Raw genomic sequence first — 19,782 nt, forward strand, 5'->3', positions numbered from 1 at the left:
AGCCCCATCTTGAAGATAAAACATGCGTGCCCGAACTTGTAATGTCACATCGTCCAATAATTCAGGCAACCGATTCTCCAAAAGATCGGCATATGTTGGTCCATTTAGTCGTCCTTCAAAGAAATAGGGACCCACAAGTACATCGTCTATTATGCCAACCCAAGCATTTGCCGAGAACCGATGTTGAAAATGAGTTTCCCTAATCGAGTGAGGATTTTCATCGGCCTATATGTGCATATTATGGAACTTCACTTCATCACGGGTAAATGTCGCTTCATCTGTTACACGAACATAAGCAGGAAAGTCTACTTGATTGGCACATTGCCGTAAAAACCATCTGCAAAAACGCATTCGTTGATCACAATCCGGGGGTAAAATCTATTTAACTGGTTGCAGATGATAGGGGTGCAACAGCTGGCGCCATAAGATGCGACGTACGGTACGAGATGAGGTTCCTACTTGCTGTGCGAGTCGTCGAGTACTAATTGTGGGGTCTTCGACAAGATTTTCCAACACTGCATCTTCAACATTAAGGTTCACTTGCTGACCACGTCCTTCTCCTCGAGGAATAAAACTTCCCGTATCTCGCAGTCGCTGAACACACTGTAGGATTGTATTTGCACATGGGGGGTGACGTTATGGCCGTCGTTCCCAGTACAACCTAGTCGCCGTAAGCCCATTTTCTCCAGCTGCACCATACACTAACACCATATCGACACGTTCGGAAATAGTAAATGCTTTGTTTCCTCGGTTCATTGTAAAATTAGTTCGTGCACAAAGTTTGTCGCAACGTCGTGGTTATATCCTGCATATAAGAGAAAAAATAAGGTAATGAGTAGTTTCTCATTTAACATAGTGACCTGGGTAGGAACCTGGGTGATTTAGATGTGTGTACAGTCATCATTCATTGACCGGAGACCGTTCTTTGTACGTAACGTATCTACTCAAACAAAGATTACACACAAGAAGAGGGAGAACCCTAAACATGAATTCAAACTCTATTAACTAAACGCATTTCAATTGACTTGTAAAGGACCCCAACCCTAATTAATTCAAAACACCAGCCGATCCGGATCGTGATCACGTTTTCGTTCGAATTTATTCCTAATCGCATGGCTATCTACGTTTATTTGGAAATTAAATCCTATAATACATGTTGTATCACCATTGCACATAAATTGATGTCTAATAAGTAAGAAAAAAATAAATAGAGTACATGTTTTAGATAAAGTTTATTCCAATTTCTTAAAAAAAGAAAAAGAAATGTTTTTAAAAATATACATTCTGAAATCAGTTCTGTGGAGTTAGGTTTCCTTAGCGTACGTAGATTTCTGGTATCGATAACATTCTTTAGAAAAAATTTTTAGAGAAATTTTTAATTAAATGTATTATAGTTTTTTTTTCATAAAATCTGGTTGTTTGTGACAGAATTAAATTTAAAACGAAAATTAGATACTTCAAATAAGTGTCATCATGTTCAAACTACATTTATATTGAAAGTTTCAAATTGGATACTTATTATACCGGGTATCTCATAATTAGCTGCCAACCCTGAACAGGCCGATTCTATAATCAAAACTAAGTAAAAAAGTTTATATGAACTATGAAATTGACCAAAGTGGGATTAATTCAAGAGCGATTTTCTCAGAAACCGTTAAAGATAACGATTTGAAACAAGAGTACCTTTTTAACGTAAAACAGTTCGGGAAAACGGAATTTGCTGTCCAATTTGTTAAAAAGTCAAAGATGAAAAAGTTACACACGCAAAGTACCAAGGGCCCCCCCGTACCCACCCCAATGGACCTTGTGGAAATAAATGGATTAGTCCATCAAATTGATCGCCAAAATTTAGCTGTGTATACCAAATTTCATTCATTTATCACAACGCGATTGAGAGATATTGCAAAAAAATGATTTCCATTCCTCCCTCTTCAATTGGTCCCTGTGCCCTTAGGAAGCATTTCCGGACCCATGTTTATATGAACTTTTTTACTTAGTTTTGATCATGGTATCGGCCTGTTCAGGGTAGATAGCTAATTATGAGAAACCCTGTATATACAGGGTGAGTCAGTTTTTTGTAGACAAACTTTAACAGGAGATAGAACACATGTTTTTAAAAAGAAAAGTTCCTATAAACATATGTCGTAGAAGACTTCGTTTCCGAGATACGGGGTGTTGAATATAATTTTTTTTTCTCGAATATCCATTATAACTTATAAACGAATGCTTAGATTTTTTTCATGTTTGGAAGATAATGCCTATTAATTAAGAGGCATAAAACAAGCAATAAAAATGTTCAAAAACTTGCACAGTGGCGGAGTGGAGGGGGTGCATAACCCCTTTCTTAAAGAGAACTTCTACGCCAATGACTATTTTAAAAAAAAACTGTTATTTTCATTATCTACATACAGTTTAACAAAAATAATGCCCCTTCTTCTGTTTCGAAATTCCCGTGCGTTTCCGAGTTATTTTGATTTTTAGTGTTTGATGTGGTACTAAATTAAGTAATTTATTTATTATCAATTGTCGGCTAAATATTTAATTCTTTCAACGAAACCTACCGAAATATGGTTTGTTAAGGATTCTAAAAAGATGAAATCTCTTATTCTTTATCTCTTTCCAATGTAGTCAAAATAAATGTTTGTTATATCAAGCCATACTCAATTACAAGACTTTTATAAGTTGAAATCTGTTTAGTACACTGTTTAGAAATTTTAACAATCCTTATTTATTATGTGCTACATAAATACTAATGTACTGCAACTAAATTACAAAAAAAAAAAACATTGAATGCACATTGATGTTAATGTTTATGGAGAAATTTTTGGAATTTATAACAATATTTAATTAACAACTTCTTAAAACATTTTGGCAACTGCACAATAATGTATTGTATGTATGTAATGTAATGTAAACAGATTTCAACTTATAAAAGTCTTGTATTTGAGTATAGCTTGATATAACATATATTTATTTTGTCTACATTGGAAAGAGATAAAGAATAAGAGTTTTCGGCTTTTTAAAATCCTTAACAAATTATATTTAGGTAGGTTTCGTTGAAAGAATTAAATATTTAGCCGATAATTGATAATAAATAAATTACTTAATTTAGTACCACAACAAACACTAAAAATCAAAATAACTCGGAAACGCACAGGAATTTCGAAACAGAAGAAGGGACCTTTTTTTTAAACTATATGTAGATAATGAAAATAACAGTTTTTTTAAAAAATAGTCATTGGCGTAGAAGTTCTGTTTAAGAAAGCGGTTGAGCACCCCTCCACTCCGCCACTGTGCAAGTTTTTGAACATTTTTCTGGCTTGTTTTATGCCCCTTAATTAATAGCCATTATCTCCCAAACATGAAAAAAATCTAAGCATTCGTTTATAAGTTATAATGAATATTCGAGAAAAAAAATATATTCAACACCCCGTATCTCGGAAACGAAGCCTTCTACGACATATGTTTATAGGAACTTTTCTTTTTAAAAACATGTGTTCTATCTCCTGTTAAAGTTTGTCTACAAAAAACTGACTCACCCAAGTTTAAAATGTACATTTTTGTTTCCCTTAACAAAATTAAATTCTCTTGAAGATACATAAACATGGTAGGGAAGCATTCGCAGTCGCCTTATTGTAAAAACTTCGTAAAAAAATTGAGAAGAGTCATAAATTAATAAAACTTGAGAAATAGATGCTTTAAAAGGTGCCGAATTAAACCACATTTTCTGGTATTCATGAAAGATTACTACTCACAAAAAAACTTGAAATAGCGTAATGGTGACGTCACTACCATATCACCCTGTATAAAAAAACATAATCTTTGAAATTGTACGACGAACTAAAATATGACAGGGGTGTTCCAGATCAAATTGCAACATCATGTATGTAATCATGAAAAATACACATTTGGCGTTCTACTTTACTGGTAAGACATTTTTTAACTATTTATTTTTTAAAGGTTCAAGAAAATTTTTCAGGACTCCAGCACCCCCACACCATTTTTTTCTTACAATTAGTCTGAAAGTAAGGGTTATAGGATACGAATAATGTTATCTAAATATCCCTGTACATGAACGTATACGGAACTCATTTGGCAAATTGATATTGAATCTTCCTTAAAAATAAAAAGTCGTGCATTCAATATTTATTTGAAATTTACTTAATAAAAAGTTGAGTGATGGAAAAGAGGAATACACCTACGTGTTTTTAAAATAACTTCCTATTATACATATGCTCGTAGATAGGATACTTTACAATATTGGTGACATATAGATAATTACTCTTAAGTGATGTTCTTTAGTTGATAAACTAAGATTTATACGCACTATATCTAAGCATTAGTTAATTATATTTAAAGGTAAAAGAAACTTAAAACTTGACCAAATTCATCTGTGAAAACCTCCATAAAAGAACTATATTTACCAGACCTAAGTAAAATTTTTGCACAGAAGATACCTGCCATACTAATAAGGTCTCCTGTCTTTGCCACTCTCACTGTGGATATTATAGGAAACGACGACTCTGGAGACTACATATCCTAACCAACATTGAATTACACACCTAATTTCCAATAAACAGGTAAAACTTGTATACAGGGTGTCCTTTATACAAAAAAGTCTAGTACGAATAGATGTCAAAATAATATCAGTTCTTCATATATATTTTTTCATACGGGCCTTCGTTAACAAGTTACGGGCCCTCAAAGGTGAAAATTAAAAAGTTATTTTATTTACAACTATTAATTTCAACAAGATGCAAATTTGATGATTGAGTTAAACTAATGATTGTCTTCAAAATTGCCACAGTAACATAAATTATAATTTTAAATAACTTTTCTGGACAATATTTTTTGACATTTTATACGAACAGAGCAGTTTACTTACACAGAAAATAATCATACATGGTCGTATCCAAAATATCATTTTCTTGTTGTTGTTTGACCCAATAACATTTTCCAGAAAAGTATCCCTTCTTAAAACTAATAATTTTCAAGTTATTAATTTTTGTCTAAAATGAGACTTACTACTTATAAGACAACTTACTTCATAGTTGAATAAGAACAAAATATCTCTAAAATTCGTTTCATACAAAATATTTAAAAAGAATTATTTCTGGCAAATACAATTTTAAGCACAAGGTAATAGTTAAGAACAAAAAACGACGTAGGAAAATAGGTAGTAAGGAACACATTTCTACGCCACTGAATTTTTTGGTTGTCCACAAATATTCAAATAACAGAAAAAACTATTTGTCTAATAGTGTGGCTTCATGTCCGACAAAATTCAGGCTATTTTTGGGGTTCCGCAGGGCTCTGTACTTGAACCCCTTTTATTTTCTTCATCTATTAATAAAATAGTCGAAAACCTGGACGTTAACACCAACTTGATGCATGCTGCTTCCTCCTATATGTTTTATATCTGACTGCAAAAATTACAAATAAACCTCTCGAGTATTAAGAAATGTTGTGATAAAAACAATGTTTGTCTTAATGTTGAAAAGTGCAATATATTCTGCAATACAGCCGGAGTAAGGGAGCCTCTTTTATATGAGTATAAATTAGACAGTGTTGCATTGAATCATCCCTAATACATTAAAGACTTTGATGAAAAACTTGCACTTAATTTTCCAAGTAACACAACAATTTAGGTTTCGTTGTTAGGAAGTCCATGGGTTTTAAAGATACTAATATAGGTATTGTTTTTGTTTGTCAATGCATTCCTAAGATCTAAACTTGAGTATGCTTCGTTGATATGGAATTCTGGTCACATAAAGTATAGAGATTCTTTAGAAAATATATTATTCTCTTATTGAGATGCCTCAAGAGATTTTGTTTCTTGAAATTTTCTGTGGAAAGCCTTCATGTAGAGAAAATCATTATTTTCATTCAAATTATCATATTAACTGTCTTCATTACATTTTGTTTATAACACTACTTACAATCTCCTACAGGGCAATTATGATATATTTTGTACAAATATAACTAGTAAAAAAAGTTTGCTATGGATAATATTTGAGCATATCATACTGCCATTGTCTTTTATTTGTTAGTTTGTAGATTTTATATTTTAACGGTGATTTTAACGATCAAACACTTGCTGGATGGTGTAATTCCAAAATAACAGATATAATATAATTATATGTGAATTCAATGATTTTTTTACTTTTATTTAGTTAAGTCGCCATCCCCAAGATGGCTAAGACCTAACCTAACCTACATCAAACATATTTTGAGATATTTGCTTATTTGTAAAACTGCAAAAAACTTTTCAACTCCCTGCAACTGGCGAATGTAGCAACTATGAACTATTTGGTGCAATTATCACACTTTGGAGCCAAGATGGTCAGAAGCCACTTGTGCTTCTTCATTTAAATACACCCTGTATAGTATGACAAAAACGGTAGTCATATCCATCTCTCAAATAAGCTAATCATTGTTTTTTTTTTCGTTTAAGAAACGATCTAGACAATTTTTGTACTTATTGCTTTATTTATTTTTTCTGATATTCCCCTTTTGTGACTTGAAACTGCGAAGAAAAAGCCAAGACGAATATATTTTATCATATTTCCTCAAAGGCATAAGAGTATTAAAACCGATAGAGCGAAAACGGAGACTTGTTGCAGGTAAACAACCAATAAAAGCACTATTTTATTAAGGGAAGCTGTGCGCGGGCGTCCCGACGCCTCTGAGGCGTCTATTGAGAACCAATGAGAACAAATGCAGGGTGGAGTCTTGTTTAATTTCTATAATAACATGCAATTCAGAAACACAGTTTGAATTTAACTGTGTTATCGAAAACCTCATAAAGACGGATAATGGCAGGGCCATACTTATCCTCTTTGCCAGGGGATCTGCTTACCGAATATATGTTTGGGAGAAGACGGCAGAGGCGCAACCGTACCACTTTCAGTCCTCAACAGCTTCAGGAGCTGGAAGCCCTCTTTCAGAAGACGCACTACCCCGACGTTTTTCTTCGAGAAGAAGTCGCTCTCAGGATTAGTCTGTCCGAAGCTAGAGTTCAAGTAAGTGAGAGTTACTAATTTTTAAACATATGTGTTAATTTATGCAAAACACACTGTACTTTTTTAAATAAATTATATCGGAGTTTTTAACTGGAATAACATCATTGAAAAAATTGTTAAAAATTTTATCAAAATAGCGCTTGTGCCAGCAGAACCAGTCAAAGGTTGTTTTTGTGAAATTCTTTTTGTCTAACTAAAAATTTCGCAATACAAAAAGCAGGTAGTGAAAAAGAAGTACAAATCACTATATCGATGTTCTTTGAAATTTTGTATTAAGACTTAAATTATATTTCGACATTCTTTGAAAATATAATATTTAAAACAAAAATATTCATTTCACTTCATTTTAGAAGCTGAATTTGTTTGGAACAATGTCAAATGTCTTAGACACTTACCTCTTGTCACTTTAAAAAATTAGAATTATTTTTCTAACATCTACCGAGATATTTCGAGGTAATACTTTCATTCCAAACTGTGTTAAAAAAACTGGTACCTCACTAACAAGAGCGAAAACTCTGATGGACTTTAATCAAAATTATTATGTACATAACTATTTACCATTTAAATTTTCATTTAAAACTTCCTGACATTGTTCCGATTCAGTTGCCAGACTCAGATAAAACTTTGCTTTCATTTCATGTTTCTGAATCAATCTAAAATATGCTATTATCAAAAATTAATACGACATTGATTTAATAATGAGCACCTATGTCTACCCTAATAGTTTCTAATACCATCATTATTTCCCTTGGTATATATACAGGTATATAATATATATTTTTCCAAAATGCTAAAATTATTATGATGTAGTTACGTGAGACATTAACACTATTCACCGCTGCAAATTAACTTGTATAGAAAACAACAAAAATTCTTATCATCTCGCTTTAACCAAGGAGACATTGTTAAAAAAAACGAAATGTTAGTTATAAAGTTAAATTTATTCTCTTAATATTTCTGCACTCTATTTCCTAAGAAATTTAATGTGGGAAAAGTAATTCTTCAAAGGCAATTAAAAAAAATTCTTAATTTCTCTTTCTTCGATGTGTCTTACAAACGAGATTACTCGATTTTCTGAAACTTTAATCTTCTAAAAGCCTTATTAAATGACAGTTTGTTTCTAATTTTGTAGTTATATTTTTTGTAAATCTACTTCACTGCAGAAGAAACGTCTTTTCTCAACACAGACAACAATGAATTTTTGTGAGTACTTCGCTAGCGCCGGCTCAAAACGTGAGCGAAATTATGTTATTAGAAACTTAAAAAACTAATCATGGCAAGTTGCAATATGAAGGGAGGCTCTTTTTGATAGGAGAAGGTAAAGGGTACATTTAAATTTTAATTTCAGAAAAAAAAAACACTTTAATAAAGCAAATAAAGTTTCGCATAAAATCAATTTATGAAATACTTACATCGAAAAGATTCAAAACATGTTTGTCAAAACCTTAAATGGATGTATATCGACATATCAAAAACACAGCATTTCAGGATGAGTTTTTCTTGTTAACATGACTTGAAGAATCACTTTCCTTTAGTTTACTTAGAGTTTTTAACGAGTTTCCTAATTTTTTCACATGTCCTACTACTGTAGTGTAGTACCTACTAGCTACTATTACGATTCATCCATATGAATAAATCAAACTTATAAAGAAGCAGCATTTTCTGAGGAAACAGTAACAGAAACAGAAATTTCGAAACAGTTGTCTCCTTGTTATTAACATTCTTACAAAAAATAACACCTGTATATATAGGCCTCTAATGTTGATTTTATCTGTTACACAAATCTGCATTAATCAAAACATTCCTTTTATACTCTTTGCAATTACTTTCAAATTTCATTAAATTTATATGTCCATGCCTACTCTCGTAAAAAAATTGTGTAAAATTACACACTAGATCATTGGTAAAGTTGCATTAGGCATGTAATTTTACACTTTTTGTGTAATTCACCTAGAATATAAATTTATATTATCGATATATGTATTTTTACGACACTTAAAGTGTTATTTTACTAAAATACAGAAAAACTACATAGTATTTTTAAGAAGAAAAATAAATCGAGACATTATTATTCTGCAACATTTATTTTGAATAGGACGCTCCATATTTTACAATATAAATAGATAGCCCTTCTTAAGACAATTCAGCAGTATAAGGTCATATTTACTTTTTTGTTATAGTTTTCAAAAAAATGTAAAAAGTTGTCTTTTATGTCGTACTGACGACTATTTCAAACAATCATAGTCTTTTCTGTACTTTAAAAAACGTGCCTACACTTTATTAATCTTTTTCTACTTAATTTAAAGCTTTTTTCTAAAAAAAATACATCGATAAACACATAAAATTCACCAGAGTACCTTAGGTACTTATGTTAAAAAAATGGAGGAATTAAATGAAAACAATAATTTAGTACTACTTTTTATTTTATTACAGCAAATGTTCAAAGTGGCCCCATTAACCATTGCACACTTTGCTTTTTAGATTTAGATAACCCCACACAAAAAATCTAGTGGTGTTAAGTCAGGGGAGCGTGGTGGCTATTCAAGCAGTCCTCTTCTGCCTACTAATCAATTTGGGAAAGTAATTTCTTACATCGAGGCGAAAATGTGGAGGGGCGCCATCTTGATGGAACCAGACATCACCAGCAGGCATATCGTGCTCATTAGGGTTATGAAAAATCCAAATAAATGTCGCCTGTCAAATTGCCCTCAAAGAAATCAGGTCCCAGTATGCGATTTTCTACTATTCCAGCCCAAACATTCACTTTTTTCGGCCGTTGTGTATGTTTCTCTTACATCCGATATGGATTTTCTGAGCTCCAAAACCTAGTAATTTGCCTGTTCACGGTTCCGTTTAAGCGAAAAGTTGCTTCGTCAGTGAAAATTATGTGTCTGTCTGTGTCATCCGCACATAGTTCTTGTAAGACGTTAACTTTGTAAGGATACCACTTTTGAGACTTCAGAGTTCTGTGAACTGAAGACTTCGACAAGTAGAAATTGGCTGAGACTGATCTAATGGATGAGTGAGGATTTTCAGTAACGGCGAGCATCACATTTTGACGGTAATTTTTAGCGTATTCCGCCTTCCTGATCCAGATAAATCTTTTATACTTCGACTTATACAACGAATGAATTGGAAATAAAACGATTCACGTTATACCTAAGGTATCTGGTGAATTTTATGTGGTTATAGACATGTTTTTTTTTGTATAGTATAGAAGAGACTATGATTGTTTGAAATAGTCGTTAGTAGGACATAAAAGACACATTTTTACATTTTTTTGACAACTATAACAAAAAAGTAGGTATAACCTTATATAGCTGAATTCGTCCTATTAAAAAATATATCGGTAATGTTATAGGTCTGTCAAATATGGCTCAAAAAAAGAAACAATATTGCAGAAAAAGTGCCAACTTCTATTTTTACTTTTACTAATTGGCCGGTTTCGATGATTTTTTTAAATTTCAACTGGAAAAAAATTAATTTTGTTCCATCATTTTGGAACACACTGTATAGTAAAAGCGCATAAAGGACTAGGAGTAACACATTTTAAAATGTAAAAGTGCTACGTAAAACGTAAAAATACGTTGCAAAAAGAAAATATACACCCAAAAGTGTAATTCTACGCAATTATCATAGCAATTCATTTCAATTCATTTACATACTTTAAAATAGACTCTGGCCCTAATGCAATGGGTAAATGAAACTTTTGACTAGCTTAAAAACTCATGATTTGTTAATATCTAATATTTAATTTAATTTAATAGGTTTGGTTTCAAAATCGACGGGCAAAATGGCGGAAACAAGCCCGACTTCAATTGTTACAGGATGCTTGGAGAATGCGCTGTTTGGGAATTACATCTCCCCAACTAATATTAACGGGTAACTATTTTGCAAATTCATGTACCAAATTAAACATTACTTATTTTTTGGGATGGATGAAGTTATCAAATTATAAATATAAAAAAGAAAGTGTGTAAACACGATACAGAGCATAATTTTGCTTTCTTTCCTGAGACATCGGTCAATAAAATAGTTGTCATAGTTTTCTTTAACTTTTATTACGTACGTTCGTACGTTTCGCGCGTGCACCCATCTGCAGATAAAATATAATGTTTTGTTAACAACAAACAATACACATTTAAAAAATAACAATTAAGTTTTAAACAAATTGAAGATATTGTAAGGGTTCTTGTTACTTACACTTAATAGGTACGGTTTTTTTTTATAAAATTTAACAATTTATTTATTATTTTTATTAATATGCATTGACATATCCTTAAAAAAATATTTAGAAACCTTTTGCTTTGATATTTAATCATTGTCAAATATATCTTACTAGATCTATCGATGGCGGAACAAAAATAAAAATTGCTATATTGGAAATAGTAGATAAATAAATATGAATGAATACTTAGTTCATATGTATACAGGGTGAGTCAAAATTCACTCCCCAGCGGCCGGATATATATTCTAAAATAAAAAATAAAACAAAAATGTAGAATACTAAAATCTCGAAAGCGGAGCCGTTTTCGAATAAAGTTTAGTTCAATAAATGCGCAATTTCGACTGACTAATCAAGTTGGCCGGACAAAAACTGAATGGTGAAAATTACAGTAAATTTTTCGAGAACATTTTGCCAGGTTTGTTAGAAAATATTCCTCTACAACAACGTGCAATTATGTGGTTTCATCATGATGGTGCGCCCGCACATGCCACATTACAAGTACGACATATTTAGAACCGCCGTTTTCCTAATAAATGGATTGGACGAGGTGGACCAACACCATGGCCACCCCAGTCTCCTGACTTGACTCCGATAGACTTTTGGTTATGGGAATACAGAAAAGAAAAGGTTTATGTTACTATGCCTGTTGGCGGGGATGCTGTTATTGGCAGGATCCATGAAGCAGTAGCGGAAATAAATGAAGCTAATTTCTGTTCTGTTGCCAGGAGTTTCTACCACAGATTGCAGAGGTATATTAACGAAAATGGTAATGTTTTTGAAGGTTAGCCAAAGCCAGAAGGATCTTCGTTTTTGCTATTTCTTATTTTCTATGGATTTTAATGGTGTCAATATTAAACAAAAAATATAAATTTGAATTTTTCTTTACAAAATTTTCCGAAAACGGCTTCGTTCATTTCTACATTTTTGTTTTATTTTCTATTTTAGAATATATATCCGGCCGCTGGGGAGTAAATTTTGACTCACCCAGTATACATGGTCGTTCATATAACAATTTAATCTTCCTTATCTTGTTTAACTTTCTATTTAGCAATAAAAAATTATAGAATTCAAAGTTTTAGTAAATTTTCTTGCGATATCAAGGAAGTACATAGAAAAACAATTGAATATTGAAACACCCTGTATATTTGTCGTGTTTTAGCTTCCTCCAATTTTTCTGATTGCAATACAAGAGCATACATACGCACTGGTTTCATGGCTCTCTTGACTTTATTCACTTTGGAGGATCAGTATATAAACCAAAATATTGTGCTGTCAACTGTCAATCAAATATATGACATGTATATAGGGGGTTTGTAAATAAGTGCGAAATATTTTAGGGGTTGGTTGCCGAAGTTATTTTGTGAAAAAAAGTTCATGTAAACGTAGATCGAAATATTTAAGTTTTTATTTATTTTTGTTAATTATTTCAAAGAGTTTTAAAGATATTGACTCGAAATTTGAAACACGCATTGGAGGGATCAATGTGCATTTTTGGAGTGATCCGAATATTTCTACTTGCACCAGTGGCGTTCGTGCGAGAATACCACAACCTTTTTTTAATAAAAAAAATCGTACGTCATTGACTTTTTCCCGTTTTGATATTTTTTGGAAATCCGCTATCAATTCTTAATGAAATTGGCCTCCTAATTTTTTTTCGTAGGATGCACCATTTTTTGACGAAAAAAATAAAACATATTTTACTGCAAGTTGTGTATTTTTAATTTCTAGTGATAAATTTCGAGTCAATATCTTTAAAATTCTTTGACAATTAATAAAAATAAATAAAAACTTAAAATTTAAACACTCTGTATCTCGGAAATGAAGCATATTTCGACCTACGTTTATATGAACTTTTTTTCACAAAATAACTTCGGCAACCACCCCCTAAAATATTTCGCACTTATTCACAAACACTATATTTTTTGTAAACAAAAACTAGAGTTTACAAGACAAATATACAGAGGGTCCTATTTAAAGAAAGAATTGGTTATCTATCAGAAGCGCAACACTCAGTTGTTTTTTATGCTTTAACGAAATTCTAATCAAGCAATCAGCGATCGCATTATTTCGAGTGTAGAGATGTTTCATAATACATTCATCTTATTCTGACAAAGGACCTATGTCCAAGCAATTCCTTATAATGCCCTATATTATCCACTTCATTGACAATTCTAACTAACTATTCAATATCTTCTTCCTGAAGTGATACAAATTATTAAATCATTCATTGTTTAGTTTATTTTTCAACGATTTATTAATATTCTTATTTAACATGCAATAACATAGAAATTCACTTTTATTCCGAAAATTATTATTATTTTCTTAACTAGTCATCATTTTTACTCAAAATTAAACAAGATTCTATTATTTTGTATCTAACCTGTCGATTTGTGAAGAACAAAAATATTTATGCCATATTTACAGCACAAAGCAAAGTGTAACTGTAATGACCCTACCGATAAACACAAAGTAGTTAAATGTTATTTTTCAATTCTCGCCCTAAAAAACACACACCTATTTAAATTTTTAACCTGATTGGTACGACTATTTTCGAAATATTACCAATATTTTAACTCTGGCATCCTACAAATTGAAACGGCGGAACATTTATTTGATTAAAGCTTGTTCAGCTCAATCGCTCTGTTTTGATCCCGAGTTTCTCCCATTAAACCATTCTCAATAAAATATCCTGCATGTTTTACATAAAGTGCATAACTTTTGATAGCTTGTTCAAAAGATAATTTTGATAGAATTATTCCTCAGTATTGCTTTGACAATCTTTATAAACGTTTCTTTGATTTAAAAACAGACATTTTCTGTCGCAATTTATTGCTTCAATTTCTGTCTCAAGGCAAAATTAAGAAGTTTTTTAAATTTTCAGTTATCTTCTGCACCATTGCTTTCTTTTTTCTGTTTTATTTTTGGTTGTTTCTGCAATAATGACATCAGCTAGCAGTTAGTCAAATTTAACCACTGTTTCTTAAAAGACTTTTCTCTTAAAAAAATGACTACACGAGACGTAGGCGAATGTCATATCTATGAAGGGTCACTGCTACTCATTGTCTAGGACTTACGATCGCAATATAGCAAAGAGTGACCTGAAATTTCGCAGGTACTATGAGAGCACGCCCTCTACCTCCCACTAGGCGAATCTAATGATACTGAAAAAGCAACTGCTACCAATGTGGACATATTGGCCAAGGCCAAAGTATTGGGTAGTACCATTCACATATTCTTATTATACAATTTAAATTGGAAGGGGGGAAATCCAAATTGCGACAAAAAAAATTCAGTAGTCTGCGTTGACAGAGAAGGTGCCCAAAATTGTACTTTACTCTTTTGAAAGTTAAAATTAAATCACCATGAAGGCAGAGCTACAGAAAATTGAAAACTTATGATTTGGTCATCGATTGACAGTCAATATAAGAGGGCAGGAAAGCTTTGTTGCTAAATATCCAACGTTTTTCAGTATCTTTTGTTCATGGATGAGATTAGAGCATCACATCAGACCAATGTATTCAATAATTGGTCACATACCTATAACTGGAATATAGAAAAGTTTTATGAAATAAAAGTAGTCCAGTATTTTGCACGTTTGCACACTGAATTGATATGGTCTGACCATGGCTATTTATAATTAATTCGGACTCTAAATCGTTGTGCATTGCCATTGTAACCAGTATCCATTCAAATGATATAATAGAAAAGGGTTGTTCTTGCCAAGATGAAGTACTATTTAGTTACTGATGGAAATTAAGTCTTTTTGGAGAGACCGATGGTGAGTGATGAGATTAACCTATATCTTGGTGTCGTCTGCGTAAAAAGATTTTTAATTACTGACTAGATGTTTAATGTCAATGAAGTAAATGAGAAAGAGTAATGAACCCGTATACGGGTCCTGAGAAATTCCACCCAAGACAGGTCTTTTCGCGAAAAAAGCGTTGTCCAGTCCGACCTTGAAAAATCTATTTGGTAAAAGGTTCCTAATCCATCGATCAAATTTCCATTGTCTATAGACAATATTCTCATTGGTACTCTGTCAAACTCTGTTGAGAAGTCCAGATAGATGGTAACGAACGGGTTATTCATTATCCATAGACAGGATTCAGTCACAAAGTAAAAATAAGTGTCCATGCTGATGGTTTGGTATGACGTTTTCAGAAGTAGGAACTCCATTATCGATTCAGCGATTACAAATTCCCCTTAACTTCCCAAACGGTATGAAGCACATTTATAGGCCGATAAATAGTGAGACCTAGTTTATGTGCTTTCTTATAGATTGGAGTGACAGATGCTAACTTACAAACTGGCGCGACATATCGTTGTCAAGATTCTGACATGGTCAATGATCATCAGATATATATTATCAGTATAAATGCAATATTTTTTAAAGAAGTAAGGTATTAAACTATCTAGCATTCTACGTCTCGCGTATATTCCCTCCATATCTTTAGTTAAGACATCAAAAATAACTGGATCTTCTTCCAGTGTCTCACCTATGGCATATTGGTGTGGATCAATAACCGGCGTATATCTGATGAGTTCGAATTAGTTCTTTATTAGATATTGGTGTTAAATTTCATTGATTGTCGGGACATGTAGCCCGCATAGTAGTTATTTCCTACAATACAACCAGTACAAAATGACTGTTTAACGATGACTACTAACTACAATATATTTTTTTAGGAAGACCCAGCGGTCCACCTCTTCCGGGAAATCCGGAGATGCAAGAAAAACCACCGGAATACCCTCTCATGAACCCAGGCCTACCTGTGCCCTGTCAGTGTTCTCCAAGAACGGAAAGCAGGAGTCCACACAGTCTAAGAAGCTCTCCTAGTCCTACTCCCTTGTCTCCTGGGGGACCAGATGATCTCTCTGTGGCAAAAACTACTCACATCGTAGATAATTTCGAAATTAACAAAAATTTATCTGCAAATAGTCATCCACGAAGCGAGTCATAACTAGAATGCTGAACAGAATTTGCAATATTACTTAGTATTAGGAGATTTAGAAGTTTAATAAGTTAATTATATAAATATAGCGTTAATACTCGATACGGATTTAGATATCGTAAATCAAATAAATTTTAACTCTGTATAGAGTCAATTCTAATTTAAGTTTTAATATTGGAATGTATAGAAATTGCAGCAAATAAAATTACCTACAATCCGTTAAAACTCTTTATTGGAAAATGTGTTTATAATAGTTATTTATTGTCTTTTAAGTAGCATTTCATCCACGCAAAATGTTTAATATTCTTAAGTGGATAAAAGGTAATTAAAACACGAATGCAATACAACGTTTTATCCATAATCACATCACAATCATATTTGTGGGGGAATTTAATGAAAAAATAATGGCACGATTTGATATTTCTTACTAGTACTCAATAAAACGTGGTAAGTTTTGTTATACTTACTGGTTGCTATGGTACGTTGTTTATTATCAATTATTTAATAAACAGTTCTATCTGAATTTGGTAAAAATGCAAGAAAGTAATTGTGCTCCTGTGGTTGTTTTTGAAGAAGCTCAAGGAGCAATTTTCAATTTATTGCCAGCGAAATCCAGGGAACATTACAAAAAAGTGTTCACCGAATTTAACGAATGGAGGAAAATACGGAAAGTAAGGACAATAAGTGAAGAAGTCATGCTATCGTGTTTTTAAAACTTGAAGAAAAAAATATGCAATTTCATCTATGTGGTCGAAGTATTCGATGTTTAAGGCTACTATAAAAGTCTACAAAAATATAGATATTAGAAAATATAACAAGCTTACTGCTTATTTGAAGAGTGACTCGAGAGGATACAAAGCAAAAAAAGCTGCAATATTGGAAAGAGCATATATTGAAGAATTTTTGACTGGGGCTTCCGATAAAGAATATTTAATGATTAAGGTAATATCTCTTTACATTCTACGTGTTGTGAGGTTTACAGTGAATTTTAAATTATTTTTTATACGACTGTCTTGCAAAAGGGGGTTTTGCGCACGGAAAACACGCTCTGAAAACGGTATTTTGCATACGCCTTGTGCTAAACATTTTGCACACGGTTATGTCATCTTTGCACACGCGTCTCCAGATTGTGATTTTTGTTTGATGTTGTCACCCAAATTATGCAATGTTTCAAGTTGGCTGAGTTTCATAGCAACCGTCACGGCTCCTTTATTTTGTTGATTAGATACTTCAAAAATTGTTGAATTCCCGAAGTTTGGGTGTGAAAATGTGTGATTCTGAAGAGATTTTACAGAAAGCAAGCGAAATATGTTCGGAACTGCTGCCCACAAAATCCAGAAGCAGGTATGAAGCTGAGTTAAGCCGATTTATGGACTGGCGACTAGCCAAAAATGTCCAAACTTTCTCAGAAAACGCAGTAATGGTGTATTTTGAAGAACTATCTAAGAAATATAAATCTTCGACGTTGTGGACGATTTTTTCGATGCTCAAGTCAACGTTAAGTGCCAATCACAACATAGATCTTGGAAGCTATAAAAAGTTGCAAGCGCTAATCAAACGAAAATCCGAAAACTACGTCCCAAAGAAGTCCCAAATCCTCACAGAAGATGATTTTTGCCGGTTTTTGACGAAAGCATCAGACGACAAATATTTACTTATCAAGGCGGTGGTGGCAGTTGGACTATCTGGGGCATGTCGAAGGGAGGAATTATGTTATCTCAAAATAGAAGACACCAAAGATTTCGGCAGTGCTATGCTGATTAAACTGAAGAATACAAAAACAAAGGTACCAAGGTGTTTTACAATTACAGGAAACCTTTACACTATCTTAAAAAAGTACTGTGCTCTTCGTCCTCCTAATCTGAAGACAGGCAGGTTTTTTTTAAACTATCAAAACGGAAAATGTTCAAGCCAAAACGTTGGCATCAACAAAATTGGAAACATGGCTAGGGAAATCGCCAAGTTTTTGATGCTAGAGAATCCAGAAAGTTACACGGGACATTGTTTTCGGCGTTCATCGGCCACAATTTTAGTCAATTCTGGCTCAAATCTGCTTGCCCTCAAACGCCATGGAGGGTGGAAATCCAGTACAGTTGCCGAAGGCTACGTTGATGACTGTTTGAGAAATAAAATGGAAGTTTAGAAAAAGATAGTCAGATAACCAGAACAACGATCGTCTACTGCTTTTTCCAGCGTAACCTTGAAGGAATGTTCAAATGTTACCATAAATATTAAATATTAGTTTCTTTTGTTAATGCGTTAGTAATTTTCTTAATAAAAACGAGTTAAATTAAAAGTTGTATTTAATTTATTTTGTTAATGCGTAGGCAATTTTAGTAATAAAAACGATTTAAATTAAAATTTGATTTTTGTGGTATCTGTTTGCAGTCGTATAAAAAGTATCGTAAAAAACTTGTTTGGAAACCTCTTTGCACACTCGCTCGACTTGTGGACCTTGCCTTCGGCTCGGTCCACCAATATGTCTCACTCGTGTGCAAAGAGTCGTTTTCAAACCTTGTTGTTTAATATACTATTTGGTTGCACTAATAATGGGAGTTTCTGGTGCCTGTCGATGCTGCGAATTAACAAATTTACGTACAGGACGTTGGCAGTTACCTACTTGTTTCAATACCTGACACCAAGATGGGGATTTCAAGAAAATTTACAATAATTATAGAAAAAGGATTTTGCCTGAGTGTTGTTGAAATATGCAGAAAATATATTTATCTGCGCCCAATTCACTTAACACAAGATATATTCTTTTTAAGATACATCAATCAAAAATGTACTATTGGAATCAACACATTGCCAAAGGTACCCTCAATAGTTGCTTCATTTCTGAGTATCGCAAATCCAGAAGCATATACTGGCCATTGTATGAGGCGCACTTCAACAACTTTATTGGTCAATAAAGGTGCTGTTCTTACAACCATCAAACGGCATGGTGGATGGAAGAGCTCCTCTGTAGCAGAAAGTTATGTTGAGGAGTCTATATCTAACAAACTTGATATTGCAAGGAAAATCCAAGGAAAATATAGCTGTTCCTTACGAAAAGAGACATCCGCAACTTGTGCAAATTCTTCACAAACTTCAGCAGATGTTGTGCGTTCTGAAAATGATAGCAACAATGCTACAAGGGTTGTTATTAACGGAAAGAAAGTTAAATGTGATAAAACAAAAAATGAAATGTCTATTACTATAAATGTAAATGTTAATGTTAATATGTAAATTAAATTAAATTTGAAAGTTTATTATTTTTTCATTATACTACTGTGTGAAATAAAGTTACTTTATTCCACTAGTGCAGTGTTTCTCAAAGTGTTTTTCGAATCTGGAACCCTTTTCCGTTTGGAAGGTAAGCATGGAACCCTACAATCTTGATGATACAATCTTAAAGCGCTGCAGCTACAGGATAGCAACAATTTTTTTTAATTTTGAAATATAGTTAAATGGAGTGAATTAATTATAAAAAGCTACTGTTTATTGTCTTAGATTTCTTTTTAATTTATATGGTCACATATATTTATTAAACAGTAAAAAGTCCGATTATAAGGTGATTGTTAATCAAGCTTTAACCGAG

The 19,782-nt window shown here is 32.7% G+C and overlaps 1 protein-coding gene across 1 annotated transcript; it reads left to right on the plus strand.

Annotated features, from left to right (window-relative positions):
- Positions 1–6,815: 6,815 nt before the first annotated feature.
- On the plus strand, positions 6,816–16,211 carry LOC108905191 (retinal homeobox protein Rx2). The gene is made up of 3 exons (XM_018707978.1): positions 6,816–7,022; positions 10,790–10,904; positions 15,937–16,211. Exons 1-3 carry the CDS (start codon positions 6,816–6,818, stop codon positions 16,209–16,211), a joined length of 597 nt encoding a protein of 198 aa, XP_018563494.1.
- Positions 16,212–19,782: the final 3,571 nt, after the last annotated feature.

This window comes from Anoplophora glabripennis, unplaced genomic scaffold (assembly GCF_000390285.2).
Source record: "Anoplophora glabripennis isolate ALB-LARVAE unplaced genomic scaffold, Agla_2.0 scaffold68, whole genome shotgun sequence".
Lineage (NCBI taxonomy): Eukaryota > Metazoa > Arthropoda > Insecta > Coleoptera > Cerambycidae > Anoplophora > Anoplophora glabripennis.

What these genes read in the sequence shown, in the direction of transcription:
- LOC108905191 (XM_018707978.1), top strand. Translation starts at nt 6,816, where the DNA reads ATGGCAGGGCCATACTTATCCTCTTTGCCAGGGGATCTGCTTACCGAA. An exon ending in TGTCCGAAGCTAGAGTTCAA is followed by an intron (nt 7,023 to 10,789) that starts GTAAGTGAGAGT and finishes TTAATTTAATAG; the next exon opens with GTTTGGTTTCAAAATCGACG. An exon ending in TCCCCAACTAATATTAACGG is followed by an intron (nt 10,905 to 15,936) that starts GTAACTATTTTG and finishes ATATTTTTTTAG; the next exon opens with GAAGACCCAGCGGTCCACCT.